This window comes from Hirundo rustica (genome assembly GCF_015227805.2).
Source record: "Hirundo rustica isolate bHirRus1 chromosome W unlocalized genomic scaffold, bHirRus1.pri.v3 SUPER_W_unloc_2, whole genome shotgun sequence".
In the NCBI taxonomy this organism is placed as follows: domain Eukaryota; kingdom Metazoa; phylum Chordata; class Aves; order Passeriformes; family Hirundinidae; genus Hirundo; species Hirundo rustica.
Genome location: NW_026690192.1, coordinates 16,989 through 33,357, shown reverse-complemented (window position 1 = coordinate 33,357; position 16,369 = coordinate 16,989). Strand labels below are relative to the sequence as shown.

Sequence of the window (16,369 nt, the reverse complement as noted above, 5' to 3'; positions counted from 1 at the left end):
CCTAAAAAATCCTTAGTTCCTCAAAATTAACGTCTCACACCAGTCTATTTCCTTTTCACTTTCCCTGATACTTCTTAATCTTTCAACTTCCTCCCTAAGTTCGGCCACCAGTGAAAGGAGGTCGTTCACCTGTTCACACCGCAGGCAGGCCTCCTCCACAACACCCCCTAAAACAACCGATAAGCTCAAACACTCCGGGCAGGAATGGGTCTGTACAGACGCATCTCTTTTGGAGGGCTCCACTTGGTCACATACACTTGTACCAACCACAGTTTTTGACCGTGTTGAAACCATTACTAACAGAAATCCCAAAACCAACCAGCCAGCAGAAACACCTCAAACAACACACAGCACACCTTACTAGCAAGAGAACTTGCAACCCAGACTGCTTGCCCTGCCTGCGGCAAACTGCCGTGGTCACACCCCAAGAGACGTGCCACGCCCCTGTTTGCCCGCTCCTGTTCGCTGCGCTCCCTAGAGGGCTCTTATAATGTCACTCAGCAACTGAGGAAGCTCCAGCCCTCGTTCCTGAGTGACTCACAAATGCTTTATTATCTCTGTCTCCTATTGTCTTTTATTAAACTTTTTAAATTTTACCGGGAAAGTGAACCTTGTTTTTCACACCAGCGAGCGCCGCCGATGCGTGCAGGGCAGTGGGGAACGGACAAGTGGTGAAGCCGGGAAGCTTCGCTCCGAGCTCCGCTGGGGCCGCCGCCAGGGGGCGGCGCCCCATCCCCGACGGGGCCACGCTGCCTGGCAGCCGCAGAGGGTGGGCCAGTTCGCTGCCCTCCCTCCTCCGGTTGCTAGGAAACGAAACTCGGGCCGGGTGGGACAGCCGTCGCAAAGGTATGGTGCGACTGTCGTAAAAACATCTCGGAGAAAATGTCGTGAACCGCAGTCGGTAGAGTCTGTGACGAAGAGAGTGACCGGGCCTGGCTTCTCGCACTTATTTGCCCCGTACCTCGGTGGCTCCCTCCCCCTCTTGCTCCATGTGGGGCCCAGGTTGGGCTCTTGGCTTCTCCTCCTTCTTATTATCTTCCTCCTCCTCCTCCGCCTCCTCCTCCTATGGCCCGAAAAACAGTTAGCAGGAAGCGGAAAGCGGTGACGGCTGCCGCCGGGGGGCTCCAGGGGGAGCAGGTAGGCTGGGGGGGCGGGAACCGGGTGTATGAGGGCAGAAGCCCACATGCTGGTGCCTGGGGTGACCCTGACTGGGGGTTGCCGTGTCCCAGTGCCCGACTGAGGTAGGGGAAACGGGCGGGGTCTTTCGGTTTCTGGGGAAGGTGTCCTGGGGGGGAGATGGTGGGGAGGAGTAGTCCCGGCTCCGGTGGCTGTCGGTGCGATACAGCAGGCAGTTTCCCCCCGTCCCTGCCCCGGTGGCCCCGTGAGCTCTCTGTTCGGCCCGTAACCTCCGAGTTCCCGCCGCCCCAGAGCTGAGCGTTACTGCGAGGCGGCCCCAGGCCGGACCGGAGGAGACCGATGAACGGCGCGGTCAGTATCAGATTGCTCCGCGATGTCACCTCCAAACCTGCCGAGCTCATGCCAGGAGGCTGTCGGGGCTGCATTTCCGTTTAAAGTGCTTCTTGGCTTCCTCTTGTTTCTATAAGCTTTTGGTGTCCCAACGGTGCCGAACCGGGATGGATTGTTTTCAATATTATGGCAGTGTTACTTCTTTAGCAAATATTTGTTTAATTTTATGTTGCTGAAGGCTTTATCACAATTTCTGAGTTAATCTTCATCTATGGTATTATATGGGTAGTTTGGAAGGCTTCAGTATTTTGCTGAGAATATCTTTGAATTTAGAAGGCTTGTGTCTTAAGTTTGTTCTAGTTGCTTTATCTAAGTTTAATGCTTCTTTTCCACAGTATGGGTGGGATCACTCAGTTCACAAAAGGAAAAAACTCCTCCGGCTGAAAAGGTCTGTGGTGTACTACCTGAAAGGTAGAGAGGTCAGGATGCAGAACGAGTCCAGCTATCACCGCTTGTTGCATGGATATGCAGCCCAGCAGCTTCCCAGCCTCTTGAAGGAGAGAGAATTTCACCTTGGAATCCTTAATAAAGTATTTGCCTCCCAGTGGCTGAACCACCGGCAAGTGGTGTGTGGGACAAAATGCAACACAGTAAGTGCCACCTACCTTTTGCTTCTTGCTGTTAATTATTTTACCCCCAAATGACGCTTACCATAATTTAAGTATGTAGATAGCCAAGGAATATATTAGGAAATAATTAGGTGTGGATTCCAATTTGTGCACAATTAATTTTGAATGAAAGTAATGCTTAACGATCACCCATTCTCATCTGAAAACATGGCACTATGTGTATGGCCCAAAACCTGAATATGAAGCCTATACCTCATGCAGCATCTGTCTAATCCACATAGAGCAATTTACATCTATTTGCAGGATGGCAAACAACAGTAGGGTTTGATCTTTCTTCCTGTCCTGCAAATGTAAAGTTAATGAATGATGCTAGCTTTGTTAAATGCTAGCTAACATGCCTGGCAAAACTTACTCATAACACTCTATTTTTATTGTGCTCAGTCTTTTACTATTTGGTTTTATGTATGGTTCTGTGCTGCTGACTTGGGTCTGGAGCATCTCTTTTGAGGAGAGACTGTGGGAGCTGGGCCTGTTTAGTCTAGAGAAGAGAAGACTGAGAGGGGATCTCAGTTAAGATTTTTTTTTTTTTTTTTTTTTTTTTTTTTTTTTGCAAAAGCTACACTCAATGATCTGACCTGCAAGGGACAGTGGTTTTTGGTTTTGTTTGCTCTTAAGAACCAAGGCCTAGCTGTATAAACAAAACAGTCTTTTAACAGGAATTAAGTCTGAAATAGAATCTCTCTGCCTTCAGTTTCCATGTGTGTTCAGTGCCTCAGTCTCAAGAGTATTTGGTTTTCTGTGAACTGCATGTGACACCCATGTCTGTCTTAAGTCTTGTAGTTTCTGTGCCAAGTATAGTGTGGATGGTAGAGATGCCCTTTAGCAGGCAGTCTCTCACTTCTCCATCCTTTGTCATCTGTCAACATGTGCTGTCTTCCAGCCTCCTGAAATTAAATGTGGAGGGCAAGACACAAAAACTGATAAATGTGATTTTGTTACTGAACAAATTCAATTATATCAAAGCGTGTGCCCATTAGGTAGTGCTTCAGAGTTTCATATCAAGATGAATTGTCTGATTGTGTGGTCTTGTCTGTGGAAATGTAGTTCAGTCAGTCAACTTGTTATCAAATCTCCAAAAACCATAATGACACTCCTTAACACCAGCTTTTTGTGTTAAAGAGGGCATCATTTATTCATGCGCCTGGAAGAGCATGGGAGATCACTCCTTCCTAACATGCCCACCAATTTCTACAAATGTGTTGCTAATACATAGTCACTACATGCATATTATAATTTGCCCATTACCATAAAAACCCTCCCCATGTTCCCCAAGTTCCCAAACTCAGTCCTTATTTTGGCTGTAGCTGCATTCCTAAGACAGATGTTTCCTCTTTATCTTCCAATGTCCTTGCTTGGAGAACAATTTCTGCATGCTTTGCTTCTCTGCTAAAGGTCCACAGACACTGTCTTCTCTGATAAAAGTTCACAGTCACAGTGTCTTTCTACTAAAAGCTCACAGTTACAGTAGAAATTGAATTAACCTTCTTGGTATCTGCAGGGATTGAGAACACGGACCCTGCTTGCAAGCAAAGCCAGTTTATTACACTAGTTCACCAGTATTTATAGGTCTCTACATTCCATACAAAATTTTCCACTTGGACCCCTTTGCCCCTGTTCCCTTAGTAACAATCTTCTCAGTTATTCTTTTTACCAGCAATGTCATTATTACATCTTCCCTTGTCAGAGTGGTCAGCCTCACAGGGTCAGAGTGACCAGACATAACATCTTCACTTCTGTTCTTGCCTTGAGTTTCTCTCTCCCACAGCTTCCACTGTACCAGGGCCAAGAGGTCTGCAGCGCTACCCAGCTCAGCTCCTTGTAGCTGTCTGGTCTTCCACAGTATCAAACTCACTGGCTTCTTTTACCACTGCTCACTTCTCAGATGTTTCTTTATATCATGGATTGTTTCTCTGCACTCTTTCAAGTAGGACAGGGTATCAGACCCAGCCAGCATGGGTTTAGGAGAGGTAGGTCATGTTGGACCAACCTGGTCTCCTTTTATGACCAGGTGACCCGCCTGGTGGATGCAGGAAGGGCTGTGGATGTTGTCTATTTGGACTTCAGCAAGGCTTTTGACACTGTCTCCCACAACATACTCTTGGAAAAGCTGGCAGCCCATGGCTTGGACAAGAGCACTCTTTGCTGGGTTAGGAATTGGCTGGATGGCCAGGCCCAGAGAGTGGTGGTGAACAGTGATGCATCCAGCTGGCGGCCAGTCACCAGTGGTGTCCCTCAGGGGTCTGTGCTGGGGCCAGTTCTGTTCAATATTTTAATTGATGACATGGATGAGGGCATCGAGTCTTTCATTAGTAAATTTGCAGATGACCCTAAGCTGGGAGTGTGTGTCGATCTGTTGGAAGGTAGGATGGCTCTGCAGAGAGATCTGGACCAGTTGGATGGATGGGCAGAGTCCAATAAGATGACATTTAATAAGTCCAAGTGCCGAGTCCTGCATTTTGGCCACAATAACCCCTTGCAATGCTATAGGCTGGGGGTGGTGTGGCTGGACAGCGCTCAGGCAGAAAGGGACCTGGGGGTACTGGTTGACAGCCGACTGAACATGAGCCAGCAGTGTGCCCAGGTGGTCAAGAGAGCCAACAACATCCTGGCCTGTATCAGGAATAGTGTGGCCAGCAGGAGCAGGGAGGTCATTCTTCCACTGTACTCGGCACTGATCAGGCCACACCTTGAATATTGTGTCCAGTTTTGGGCCCCTCAGTTTAGGAAGGACGTTGAGATGCTTGAGCGCATTCAGAGGAGGGCAACAAGGCTTGTGAGGGGCTTGGAACACAAGCCCTATGAGGGATGACTGAGGGAGCTGGGGTTGTTTAGCCTGGAGAAAAGGAGACTCAGAGGTGACCTTATCACTCTCTACAATCTCCTGAAAGAGGTTGTAGTCAGCTGGGGGTTGGTCTCTTTCTCCAGGCAGCAACTGACAGAATGAGAGGACACAGTCTCAGGCTGCATCAAGGGAAATTTAGGTTGGATATTAGGAAAAAGTTTTTCACAGAAAGAGTGATAAGCTACTGGAATAGTCTGCCCGGGGAGGTGGTGGATTCACCATCCCTGGACGTGTTTAAAAAAAGATTGGATGTGGCACTGGGTGCCATGATCTAGTTGAGGTGTTAGGGCATGGGTTGGACTCGATGATCTTGAAGGTCTCTTCCAACCTAGTGATTCTGTGTGATTCTGTGTGACATGTGAGGCCATTACCCACTTGCATTGCCTTTGCAGCACAACCTTTGAGCAGGTTTTCTGCTAAGATTAGTGCATGTTCTGATCTCCACCAGAAAGCAGGCATAGTAGTTTGATATCTTAATCTTTAAAGGGTCCATGTTTGTTGGGAAAGATGAAAGTTTGACAAGAAAGTTTCACAGATATGTATGCTTAGCAGAAGGCTCTCTAAATGTGGAACCTGAAAGCGGAATAGAGATGGAAGTAAGTTTTGATATAGAAGAATAAAAGGTGTCTAAATTAAAGACTGCTGAGCCAGTAGTTACTGGACAACTAAGAAAGCAAAGGTTGAGCTGGAAAGAGGTTTTATGGCTAGAGCAAAGGATATGTTGACCACAAACAAAAAGGATGTTTTTACCAAGTAAAGAAAAATCTCAGGAAAAGCATAGGTAAACAAAAAAACATGTTTTTACCAAGTAGAAAAAAGGTCTAAGAAGTTTCTACTACAAGAAAACAGAAAAACAACTTCAAGCTTCAAATGTAACATACTAATTTGATGTGATTGGATAGTACTAACCATAATATGGTAATGATAGTAGTTGTGATAGACTATAGGTAAATGTAAAGATATTGTGTATGTTACTGATTGGTTATTATGTATTAAGATGCTCAGTAAAGAAAACTGTATAATGCATTGTAACCAGAACTAAAGGGGCTTCAGGTTTTGCATATAAGCTGTAGCTGGCGGCTTTAGGCTTGTCTCTGTCATCCACAACCCATGACTGCTGTAACTTCAATCTATGAAGTAAACAGCACCTTTAAAGGGCTGTCTGGAGTCCTGTATCTCTCATTCAGGCTCTTACACGTTTCTTTTGGGCTTGGCATGTTATCAGTAAATATGAATTGCTGCAGAACAGGAGCCAAGCATTCTATTAACATAGAAGAAAGAGGTGTTTATAATCTAAATAAAAGTTAAGACTGGGAAAAATCAAACAGTGCTACTCAGTGTGACCAGTGGGGATATTGGTATAATGACACTGTAAGCATTGTCTTGCTTCTGTTGTTAGCAAAAAGCAAATCTGAAGGAAAACAATAATATCATTTGCTAGCTTGGTTGAGGGTGAAATTTTTGTCTGAAGTTGTACTTTTGCAGAATAGGATGTTCCCACCTGCTTGTTCTTGCTGGTACCAATGTGTGTGTGGCTGGGGAATCAGCTGGACCAGCTTGCTGCTTTGTGTGCAGATGGGCTTTCTTGTAGGGTTAGTTTTACTGAGGCAGATATGGTGCAGCTGATCTTGCAGCTAGCTGAGGACTAGTTGCTGTCATAGGGGTGGTGAAACTGTTTGGGTGGATGAGGAAGAGGCAAGTGGATTCTCAGATTGGCTTAAGCCAGTTGTGAAACTTCATCACAGTTGATTTTCTCTAAGTGACTCAGTTTTTAGCAGAGCAATGTGTTTATCTTGGGTTTCTTTCAAATGTTAATATTAATGACAAGAACATGCCTGTGATTTCTGAGAGCAATATGTGAAGAGCTGGGGCACAGAGCATGTGAAGTACTTCTTGTGTGAGGAATAAGCAGACCCTTTCATGCATGTTCTTTATGTTTAGTAAATCTATGTCCGTCCTGCTTGCGTAATAAAAAAGTGCTGTAGCTCAAGGTGGCACCCTTGTTTGGTTGATTTGTACGATCAACTAAAAGATAGGGCTGCCTGTTCACCTGCTGTTCTGTGTGCAGGGGCAGCAACAGAGAACACAAGTCTAATGAGCTGCCTTGAAATGACATTTAATAGGCCTAGGGTTTAATTTTGCTGTATAAAGTCAATACTTTCAGTTAAAGATGCATGGGAAAGGCACTTATATTTAATTAATTTGTAACTTTGTTGGCTTCCTGTTTCTCCCCTTCCCCAAACTGTTGTCTCTGAAAGGCAGGTCATAAAATGGAAGTATACTTGATGAAAGAGCCTGGCAAACTGTTCTGATCACAGTATTGTATATAAAATAAGGATGGATTTTCCAGTTCAGACTCTGGTTGATAGATACTGGATTCCTTGCCACAGTCTTTACTTTTGGCAAATTGATTAATGCAGTTCCTTAGTCAATGAAGCAGGGCAGTTTCTTGATTAACTTGATTGTAAGCAGTTTGAAAAGGGGACAGCTGCAGTGTTACCTTTTTCCCAACCTGGAAATGAAACTCGAGATAATTTTAGTAAGGAGGTAATGTCACTAGTGGACACAAGTAAATACTCACAGATTTGACTCCACAAGATGAAGGCTGAAGAAGAAAGAACTTTATTGCTTACAAAGACCTCGCTTTTATAGGTTTTGAAAAATGACCAGGGATTGGAGAACAAGGCGACCATCTCTCCATCCCACTGGCCAGGCTAGAAGTCCATCAGTTGACTATCATCAGAAAGGAATGTGGAAAAACAAGATTGTTTACATCAGAAAGCTGTGGGAAAATTCAGTCAGAGCTGTAAACATCTTGCAGAAGCTCACATAATATGGCAACATCTCACTCTTTTTCCATTACAAAAAAAAGAAAAAGAAAAAAAAATTAACAATGTTCAGTTTCTGTTTGTGGAGGGACCATCGGAGTGATCACTCACATCATCCACTTAATGACTTTCATTTTGGTCACGGTCTCCAGCTTGCCTATTGGCTGGATTTTCCCTTTGCGGTCGCAGGTCAGGATGAACACACTTCGCAGGTACCCAGTGTAGCCCAGTATCTGTGGATACACACTCATACCCACGCCCCGAAGCGATAAGGTCATAGGGACCTTCCCACTGTTTGGTGACTAAATTCCGCACCCGAACCTTCGCTCGAGGCTGATGCGTCTCGTCCAAAGCCTGTAACGAAAGATGATGGTTCAAAATGACAGGATTATTTGAATTCTGCAGGATTGTAAGGTGATTGATGGTATATAAAGCTTTTGCCAACCGACTGTGCGGGGTTTCACCCTGCATTCCCTGTTTTTGTTTTTGAAGAACCCGCTTTAGAGTATCATGAGCACATTCTACAATAGCTTGACCAGTCGGAGAATGAGGGATACCAAGCTTCTGAGACACACCCCACAAATACAGGAACTGCCACACCTTCTGTGAGGTGTAAGCAGGACCATTGTCAGTTTTCACAGCAGAAGGTATGCCTAAAACGGCAAAGGCCTGCCTCCAGTGGGCAATGACATCGTGGGTCTTTTGTCCAGTGTCAGCAGAAGCCCACATCGCAGAGGAGAAAGTGTCGACAGTGACATGCACATACTTGAGCCAGCCAAACTCAGCAACTCGAGTGACATCAGTCTGCCAAATCTCCAAGGCCCTAAGGCCTCTGGGGTTTACCCCTGCCGGCAAAGGCGCAGCAAGCATGTAACAGTCGTCACACGACTCGACAATGTCAAGGGCCTCAGTTGGCGTAAACTGAAACTGCTTCTGCAAGGTATGTGCGTTCTGATGGAAAAACTAATGCGATGCTTTGGCCTGCGCGAGTGTATCAGGCTGAGGTGCATACCCACGCTGTGTTAGCCAACTTGTCAGCCCTCACGTTACCTTCTGCTACAAACCCTGCCCAATTGGTATGACTCCTTACATGCAGAATGTAGTATGGATGAACTCGGGCCTGAATGGCACACCACAGGGTCTTCAGCAAATGGAACAAAGCAGCATTGCTGACTTCCTTCAAAAGTGAATGACCCAAACGCTGTGCTATGTCGGCCACATAGGCGGAATCCATGACCAAATTGAAAGGTTGCTGGGAAAATCTTTAAAATGCCATGACAGCAGCCCTCAATTTGACCAATTGGACTGACCCATCCTCATGACCTTCCAGAACCTGCCACTCAGATTCAGCCCTCCAAGTAACAATGGCCTTGCCTGTCCTTCCTCAATCGTCAGTAAAGACAGTGGGTCCTTGGACAGGCTCCTGACTAATTTTGGGCCGCAAAGAAATTTCAGTGAATTTTGCCACGTGCAATAACTTGTGGCTGGGCAGATAATAAGTGACCTGTCCAGAAAAGTTTTCCAGAGCACTTTGCAGATAAATATTGTTTGCAAAGCTCCAGTCAAAGTCCTCCTGCTGTACCGGGAGTACGATCTTTGCGGAATCCGCACCCATCAATTGCAAACACCATTGTCGGCATTTGATTATCAAACGAGTGATCAGCTCAAACAATGCAGTTGTCGTCTTCTGCGGCTGATGGGGCAAGAAGACCCATTCCAAGACGTGCAAGAAATCTGACCATTTTTCATTCCATTGGCCAATGATGCCTGTGGGATGCAAATCTGGAGTGGTATTGAAAACAGTGACATCAACAGAGGGGTCAATGCGATAAACTTGGCGAGCAGAAACAGCTTGCTGAACCTCCTCCAGCACTTGACATGCCTCAGGGGTCAATGAGTGAGGTGACTTCAAATCAGAGTCTCCCTTTAACAAATCAAACAAAGGAGGCAGTTGTGTCGTGGTCAGTCCCAGATACAGACGCAGCCAATTGATGACACCCACCAATTTCTGGGCATCATTCAGTGTCTTCACCGAATGTACAAATTGCACCTCTTGGTGTTGGACCGTTCGTTCCAAACTTTTGACTCCCAAATATTTCCAAGAAGGCTGTTGTTGAACCTTTTCTGGAGCCACCTGCAGCCCATGAGAACGCAAAGCATTGATCAGCTGAGGCTGTACCCTCAGCATTTTATCTTGGGTGGACGCAGCCACCAATACGTCATCCACATAGTGATAAAATTGAGCATCAGGAAACTGCTTGCAAACTCCAGACAAGCCTCGGGTCACATACCATTGGCATGTTGTGACAACCCTGTGGAAGAACCCTCCATTGACATCGCTGTGCAGGCTCAGCATTTTGATAGCTGGCACTGAGAAGGCAAATTTCAGTCTGTCATTGGGATGCAAAGGAATTGTAAAGAAGCAATCCTTCAGATCCGCAATGAGGACTGGCTATTCTGCGGGAAGCATGGTGGGTGACGGCATACCGGCTTGCAACGTCCCCATGCTTTCCATCACAGCATTAACTTTCCGGAGGTCTTGTAACAACCTCCATTTTTCATATTTCTTTTTGATGCAGAAGACAGGAGTGTTCCAGAGACTGGTAGAAGACTCCAGATGACCCTGGTCCAACTGCTCCTGAACTAAATCACAAAGGGCTACTAGTTTGTCTTGAGGAAGGGGCCACTGGTTCTCCCAAACAGGTTTGTCCACCAGCCACCATATAGGAGGCGTGGGACACTGCACCTTTCATTGCAGTGACCCTCATCGGGATGGCCCGATGCGCAATCCCCACACGGCCAGAACACCCCTCCCTCAGAGATTGACATGAGTTTCGGCTGTGACATGAGGCCAAACCATGGCTGTCTGTCCCTCTGGGTTCGTGATCATCACAGGCCTCTGGCTCACGTAGCATTGCGCTGTTCCTGCCAACCCCATGACAGACGTCTGCACCGAATCCAATGGCCACTCTGGGGGCCAAGCGGCAAGGGAGAGAATCGTGATGTCCGCACTGGTGTCGAGGAGTGTAGAAATGCCTCCTCTTGCTGTTGCTGAGGACTCCAGGACAGTGTAGATGGATGTAGACGAGAGATCTCTGAAGTTAGGTTTTAGAAGAAGAGGTTTATTGTATGGGACGTGAGGCCTTGCTCGGAGCCGCCAGGCGCAGCTGTAGCATGGCCTTGGAAGGTGGGGGCAGTGAGAGATAAAGAAATTCCAAGAGCAAGATGCAAGAGGCAAGAGAGAGGAGCAAAGGAGAAGAGAACAAAGACAAGAGAGAGGCCCACTCTCGCAGCCCCCTAATAAGGGGTCTCGAGGTGGGCTGTAACAGGCTTGTGCCGATGGGGTTACAGATACTTGGATACTTCAGGGGGGGTTACATGTGTGGGATGAATCATACATTGGGGGTTGTTTTTTCAGGCATCCAGTAGCTAGGACATCTCAAACATCAAAACTCACTCTCAATTCTATCTCAGTTACAGGTTTCACATTCTCAGAATCTAAGCAATCATATTTATAGGGCTTTCTGGCTTCATCCTTCCCAACAGAGGAGTCTGCGGAGGCAGATCTCTGATGGTTTTGCACCAGGGATGGACAGGGTACACACTTTCTCAGGATGGTCTTTGGTCAGGACAGCGGTCCAGAGAACCTGAGGCGGCCCAGTGAATCCGAACCGCCATTTCCTCACAACCGGTTCTCTGCTCTGTGAACAGAAGACTTAAAAGGCACAAGTTGAGCAATTCTGGTCTTTTCAGGGATGGTGACAGGGGGGCTGGGTGTGGAAACCATGGCATAAATTTGTCCCGTAAAGTCTGCATCAATGAGTCCTAGATGCACCAGGATACCCTGGGCGGTGGCATTAGAGCTATAAACATCTCACAAAAGCTCACATAATATGGCAACAAGGTAATATAATACGGGATCTTTATTTGAAGTCCTTCAGAGGCAGTTATGGAAAGATGTCCATAAAAGCCTGCCCCTCCCATGGATGAGTATATTTTTATAGGCTTTAAGAAATTAGCATAATTGATAAAAAGCACCAATTAGGAGGACAAGTGGTGATGCAGCTCCCCCCCAGGTTAAACCCCTTCTCTGGAATCCCCCCTCAGCACTAGCTGTACTTTGTCCATGAAAATGTATCTCAAAGAGTTGTTCTCAGCCTTGGTTCCCAGGAAGAACCATGATAGCATTGGGGCCCTGTACCCCCTGGGGCTTGGAGCTCTGGAATTTTTGTCTTTCTGCCTAGGGAAAGGCCATGGAAAAGTACTGAGGAAATGAGTCACTAATACAAGAGGCTACAAAGCTACAAATATATGTGTGAAGAATACAGGGAACATATAAAAGAAGAATGGCAAAAACCAAATGGCATCATTCCCCCCACCTTTTTTTAGAAGCTAACAAGACTTTAGCTTATCTAGTCTCTACTCCATATTTAACCATACCACCGATTTACACAACCAGCCACCCCACTAGTTGTTATACAGATGCCAATTATAACTATAGGTACTATGAACATTTGTTTTATCCAGGCCCAGTTTGGTAACTATGAAGTGAGTTTACTGAAGATAATTAAGGTTCAGTGAGCTCCTTTGAGAGTTACCTGGTGTAGAATTTGACTTTGCTTTCAGATTTCAACCAAATTCTTAATAATTCTTTCACTCTGATCTGCATAAGAATAACAACCAGTGTTAATGATCCAATACCACCCTGACAAGTTGTTCTTATTAAGAGTTTTTGGATAGATTTTGGACTAGAGACATGCAAATTTTTAGGGCCAAATCTGAATCATAGTTACCAACTGTGCAGATAAGAGGCACAAAAGAACAATTTAAATCACATCATCCTGATTTGTATCAGTCTCTGTTTTCTGGTTGTTTCAGGAACAGAGGTCTTCTTAACTCTGGAGCAGTGAATTCAGGGTTCTCTGCCAGCACCTCTGGTTTCGATGAGGGTAGTCTGGACTTGGAATGGCCCTTTCCACTTAGCTTGTAAAGTTACTGTCTCTCCATTTAACATAGACTCAGTCTTCAGGCTGGAACAGAGGGGCAGGTGTGTCTGGTCTTATTTATCTGGATAACAGGATGAATCTTGAGTTTCTGCAAAGTGGAACTTAAAAGCTATTTAATACCTCTGCAAGTCAATTTTCCCCTCATATGAATTTCTCCCATAATATACACAATTTGATATGGCCTGCCATGCAGTATTTCATAAGGACTCATGTTATCTCACTGCCTTGCTTGCATGTAGATTCTCAGTAAGGCTATAGGCAAGGCTTGAACCCATGTCATGGTGTCCTAGGTTGCAATGTAAAATGTGCCCAAAATATGTATTCTATCACCATCTACATGAGATGTTGAAACTAGGTTGGGCAGTGTTTCTCTTGCCCCCTGCCTCCAGACTATCTTCTGTTAATGGCCCATCAATGCCTTGCTGCATGACTCATAGGTAACTCCCTCTGGGAGCTATCTCTGTTTAATGGGCAATCAAGGACCCATTGCATGACTCATCTAATGATATCAGCCCACTGTGAGATGGTCCACCCAGGGGGAGGAGCCAAGCATTCCCACATGGATATAATCTGGGATTTGGGACAGCACAGGCAGCCCTTTACCCACTGGATTCCCAGAGGACAAGACCTACCAGATCTTTCTACAGAATCACTGCTTCAACAAGACCACTTCATCTGGACTACCACCACCACAGTGTCGGGTTGTATTCTAACTCTGTCAGTGATCTTTTGTACTGTTGCATTTGTTTTATTTTATTTTATTTTACCTTTTTTTTTCTCTCCTATTAAATTGTTTTTTCTGACTTGGAGTCTCTCGCTGGTTTTGCCTTCAAGCCAGCACACATGGATGTTTTTGACAAATTCTACTAATCTGTGTTTTTAGGGTTCCATTCATGCATTCAGCCTTACCACTCATTTGGGGTATACAGGGAATTTACAGATTCCAAATAATTCCCAACATTTCACTAACTTCCCCAATCACTGGGGGATCAACCCCAAAGGAACCCCAAACCTTTAGAATTATATGATTGAGTAAAACTTTCACCACCTCCCTTGCTGTGTTAGTGCGACAGGGGTAAGCTTTAGACTGTCTACTGAAGGTGTCAATATCATGGGTTGGCACAATATTGCTTTTTAGATATAAAGAAATGTAAAATGTTTTTCTCTGCCCTGACTGTAGAGTGGGTTGGGGGAGGAGGACAAGGACCTCTCAAAAAGCTAGCTGAGATATTGGCAGCTAAGTTGACCAATGAGAACTGCCAATGCGACTTTGGAAGGGACATTTAAAACTAATCTGCTGGGACCGCCTCGCTCTCTCGCTTTAGAATCAGCAATACGGTAACATCGGGGGCAGCCAGGCCAGGCCCAGCCAGGCCCCCAGAAGCTGCTGCCTGCATGGAGAGCGGGGGAAGCCCAGGTCAGGCCCCCTGCTGCCGGCTGGGTGGCTGGGCCGGGCCCAGCCGGGCTTCTGAAAACTGCTGCCTGCATGCAGCACAGGGGAAGCTCAGGTCGGGCCCTGCTGCCCTCTGAGTGGCTGAGCCGGGCCCGGCCGAGCCTCGGAGAGCTGCTACCCGCATAAGAGCAGCCTGGGTGAACCCTTTTTTCAGCTTTGTAGTAGCTCTAAGCTGGACCGCCCTGGATGAGACCGAAGAGTGGAAAGAAGGACATTTACCAGCTTCCTCCATCAGCACGGCCTTGCATTTTTTCTTCAGCCCTGCAGTCCGGCACGTTCACATGGCCTTTGCAAGCCTGGGTGGATTTAACCCTTTACTAGCAACATGAAACTTTTAAAGCACAATTCTTCCTCAAGAGAAAGAAGAAAGAAAACATAAAAGTACATAGAACAGACACCGAATTAAGTCAGTTAAATGAGAAGTGAAAGAACTAATAATATTGGAATAGGATTGAAGAAGTGGACATTTTTAACTGGACTTTTCTAAAGTAAATTATGAAGAAATGAACTGTTCTTTACAGCATCTTAGTATTATTTGGGTAGAATGCTATTCTAATCAAAATTAAGGACTGATGTAATAGAGATTTATTTAGGAACTTTGAAACCCCCGCTCCTGGGTCAAAGGGAGGTCTCAACCTTTGAGACAAAGATGATTTTAGATCAGAAGAAGTATTTGTAAATAATACCCCAGATACACTGAGAAGCTTTGCTGATAGAACATCACAGTCTGCGAAAACTCCGAGCGGCAGCAGATGTGTAACATTGAGAGCACTGGACTATTTTGTCTTGTGGCAAATGTCTTCATAAAAAGATCTTAGAAGGACTCTTCTCCTAGAGTAATGAGTAGTTATGTCTAAGTGATGAAACTGACTGAAAATCCTAAGTTGTGTCTTTCTATGTTGTTCAATAAGAAAGTTAATAGCTTGTAAGAGGAAAGAAGCGTGTTTTAAGGTATCATTCTGTTTTAGTTTTTCTTGTTTCTTAACTTTTTTTTTCTTTTCTCAGTCTTTTAATATATGTTAATAAAACTATTTTTGTTCATTTTGAAGCTTAAGCCTGCTTTGTTTGTTTTTCTCCTAATCTCTCCCTCCCACAAAAATATTAACACTAAAACCCCTACATTAATTAGTGTTTCTGCCTGGTTTTATTAAATTAAAACCATTACAGTCAACCAACACCAATACACACCTGTTTCCTTCTTTGCTTTGTAACTCTGCAGAATATATTTACCTCCAGGAAAATCTCCTGCCTCTGTTATTTCTACACAAGTCTTCTGCCCATGTTTGGGTTGTTTCTATAGCAGATTTCACATTTATTTGTTATAGACTATACAATATTAGTAATTTCCCTTTCTATTACTACTTTCTTCAGATGTTTGAAAAGGTTCCCTGTTCCCTATGAGTGTCTTCATGTTCTCACTGAGGTGGGACTACAATCTGTTCCTCTGGTATAACAGTCTATTCACTTTCCTTAATTTTAGCCTTTGTGCCAGAAAACTGATGGTCCTTTTGATCACACTTAGGGGCAAACCTTGACAAATCTATTCCGTTCTGTGGCACTGTCACGATCCGCTCGTACAAGCGGGGGTCGTGATGGTTCATTTACTGATCTCAGAGTGCAAAACACAACACAGAGGGGATTTCAGCATTAAAACAAATGCACCCTTTATTGATTGACCATAGCAAATGTGATAGAGGGATTAAGAGTGAGAGAAAGATAGAGAAAGAGGTAGAGGAAAGGAGGGATATAGCTACCAAACGTGGAGACGGAGTCCTCGTGGTCTGGTCGATGGGTCCGCCTGTCACGTCAGGGAGAGTCTCTCAAAATCTCTGGTTAACTCAGGGGTTTTTATTATAGTCCTCAATCATGGGGAGGGAACAGGTAAATCTATTGAAGCCACCGAGGGGGAACAGGTAGTCCATGTTCTTAGCAGTAAGCGAGAGCCATTGTCTTCTTGGTCCAATGATCACGCCTCCAGGCAAACATCTCACTTCAGTTAAGTCATCCCCCACCCCCTGTATTAGGGTTGTAGGGGTCTCATGTCTCAGTCCTTGGAAGGGGGTTTTGATCTCTGTCTGTCACGG

At 45.3% G+C, this 16,369-nt stretch overlaps 1 protein-coding gene across 3 annotated transcripts; it reads left to right on the top strand.

Moving 5' to 3' along the window:
* Window positions 1–877: 877 nt before the first annotated feature.
* LOC120747603 (DDB1- and CUL4-associated factor 12-like) lies at window positions 878–15,272 on the top strand. 3 transcript variants are annotated; one of them, XM_040053620.2, is made up of 3 exons: window positions 878–1,137; window positions 1,863–2,117; window positions 14,440–15,272. In XM_040053620.2, exons 1-3 carry the CDS (start codon window positions 1,066–1,068, stop codon window positions 14,473–14,475), a joined length of 363 nt encoding a protein of 120 aa, XP_039909554.1. In that variant the 5' UTR covers window positions 878–1,065; the 3' UTR covers window positions 14,476–15,272. The 3 variants fall into 3 exon arrangements, with proteins under 3 accessions (XP_039909554.1, XP_058280275.1, XP_058280274.1); XM_058424292.1 differs by lacking the exon at window positions 14,440–15,272 and adding an exon at window positions 13,345–13,831; XM_058424291.1 differs by lacking the exon at window positions 14,440–15,272 and adding an exon at window positions 7,651–7,831.
* Window positions 15,273–16,369: the final 1,097 nt, after the last annotated feature.

Coding starts and splice junctions, on each gene's coding strand:
- LOC120747603 (XM_058424291.1), top strand. CDS start 1,066: ATGGCCCGAAAAACAGTTAGCAGGAAGCGGAAAGCGGTGACGGCTGCC. Junction 1,138..1,862: donor GGGGGCTCCAGGGGGAGCAG/GTAGGCTGGGGG, acceptor TCTTTTCCACAG/TATGGGTGGGATCACTCAGT. Junction 2,118..7,650: donor GTGGGACAAAATGCAACACA/GTAAGTGCCACC, acceptor TCGCTTTTATAG/GTTTTGAAAAATGACCAGGG.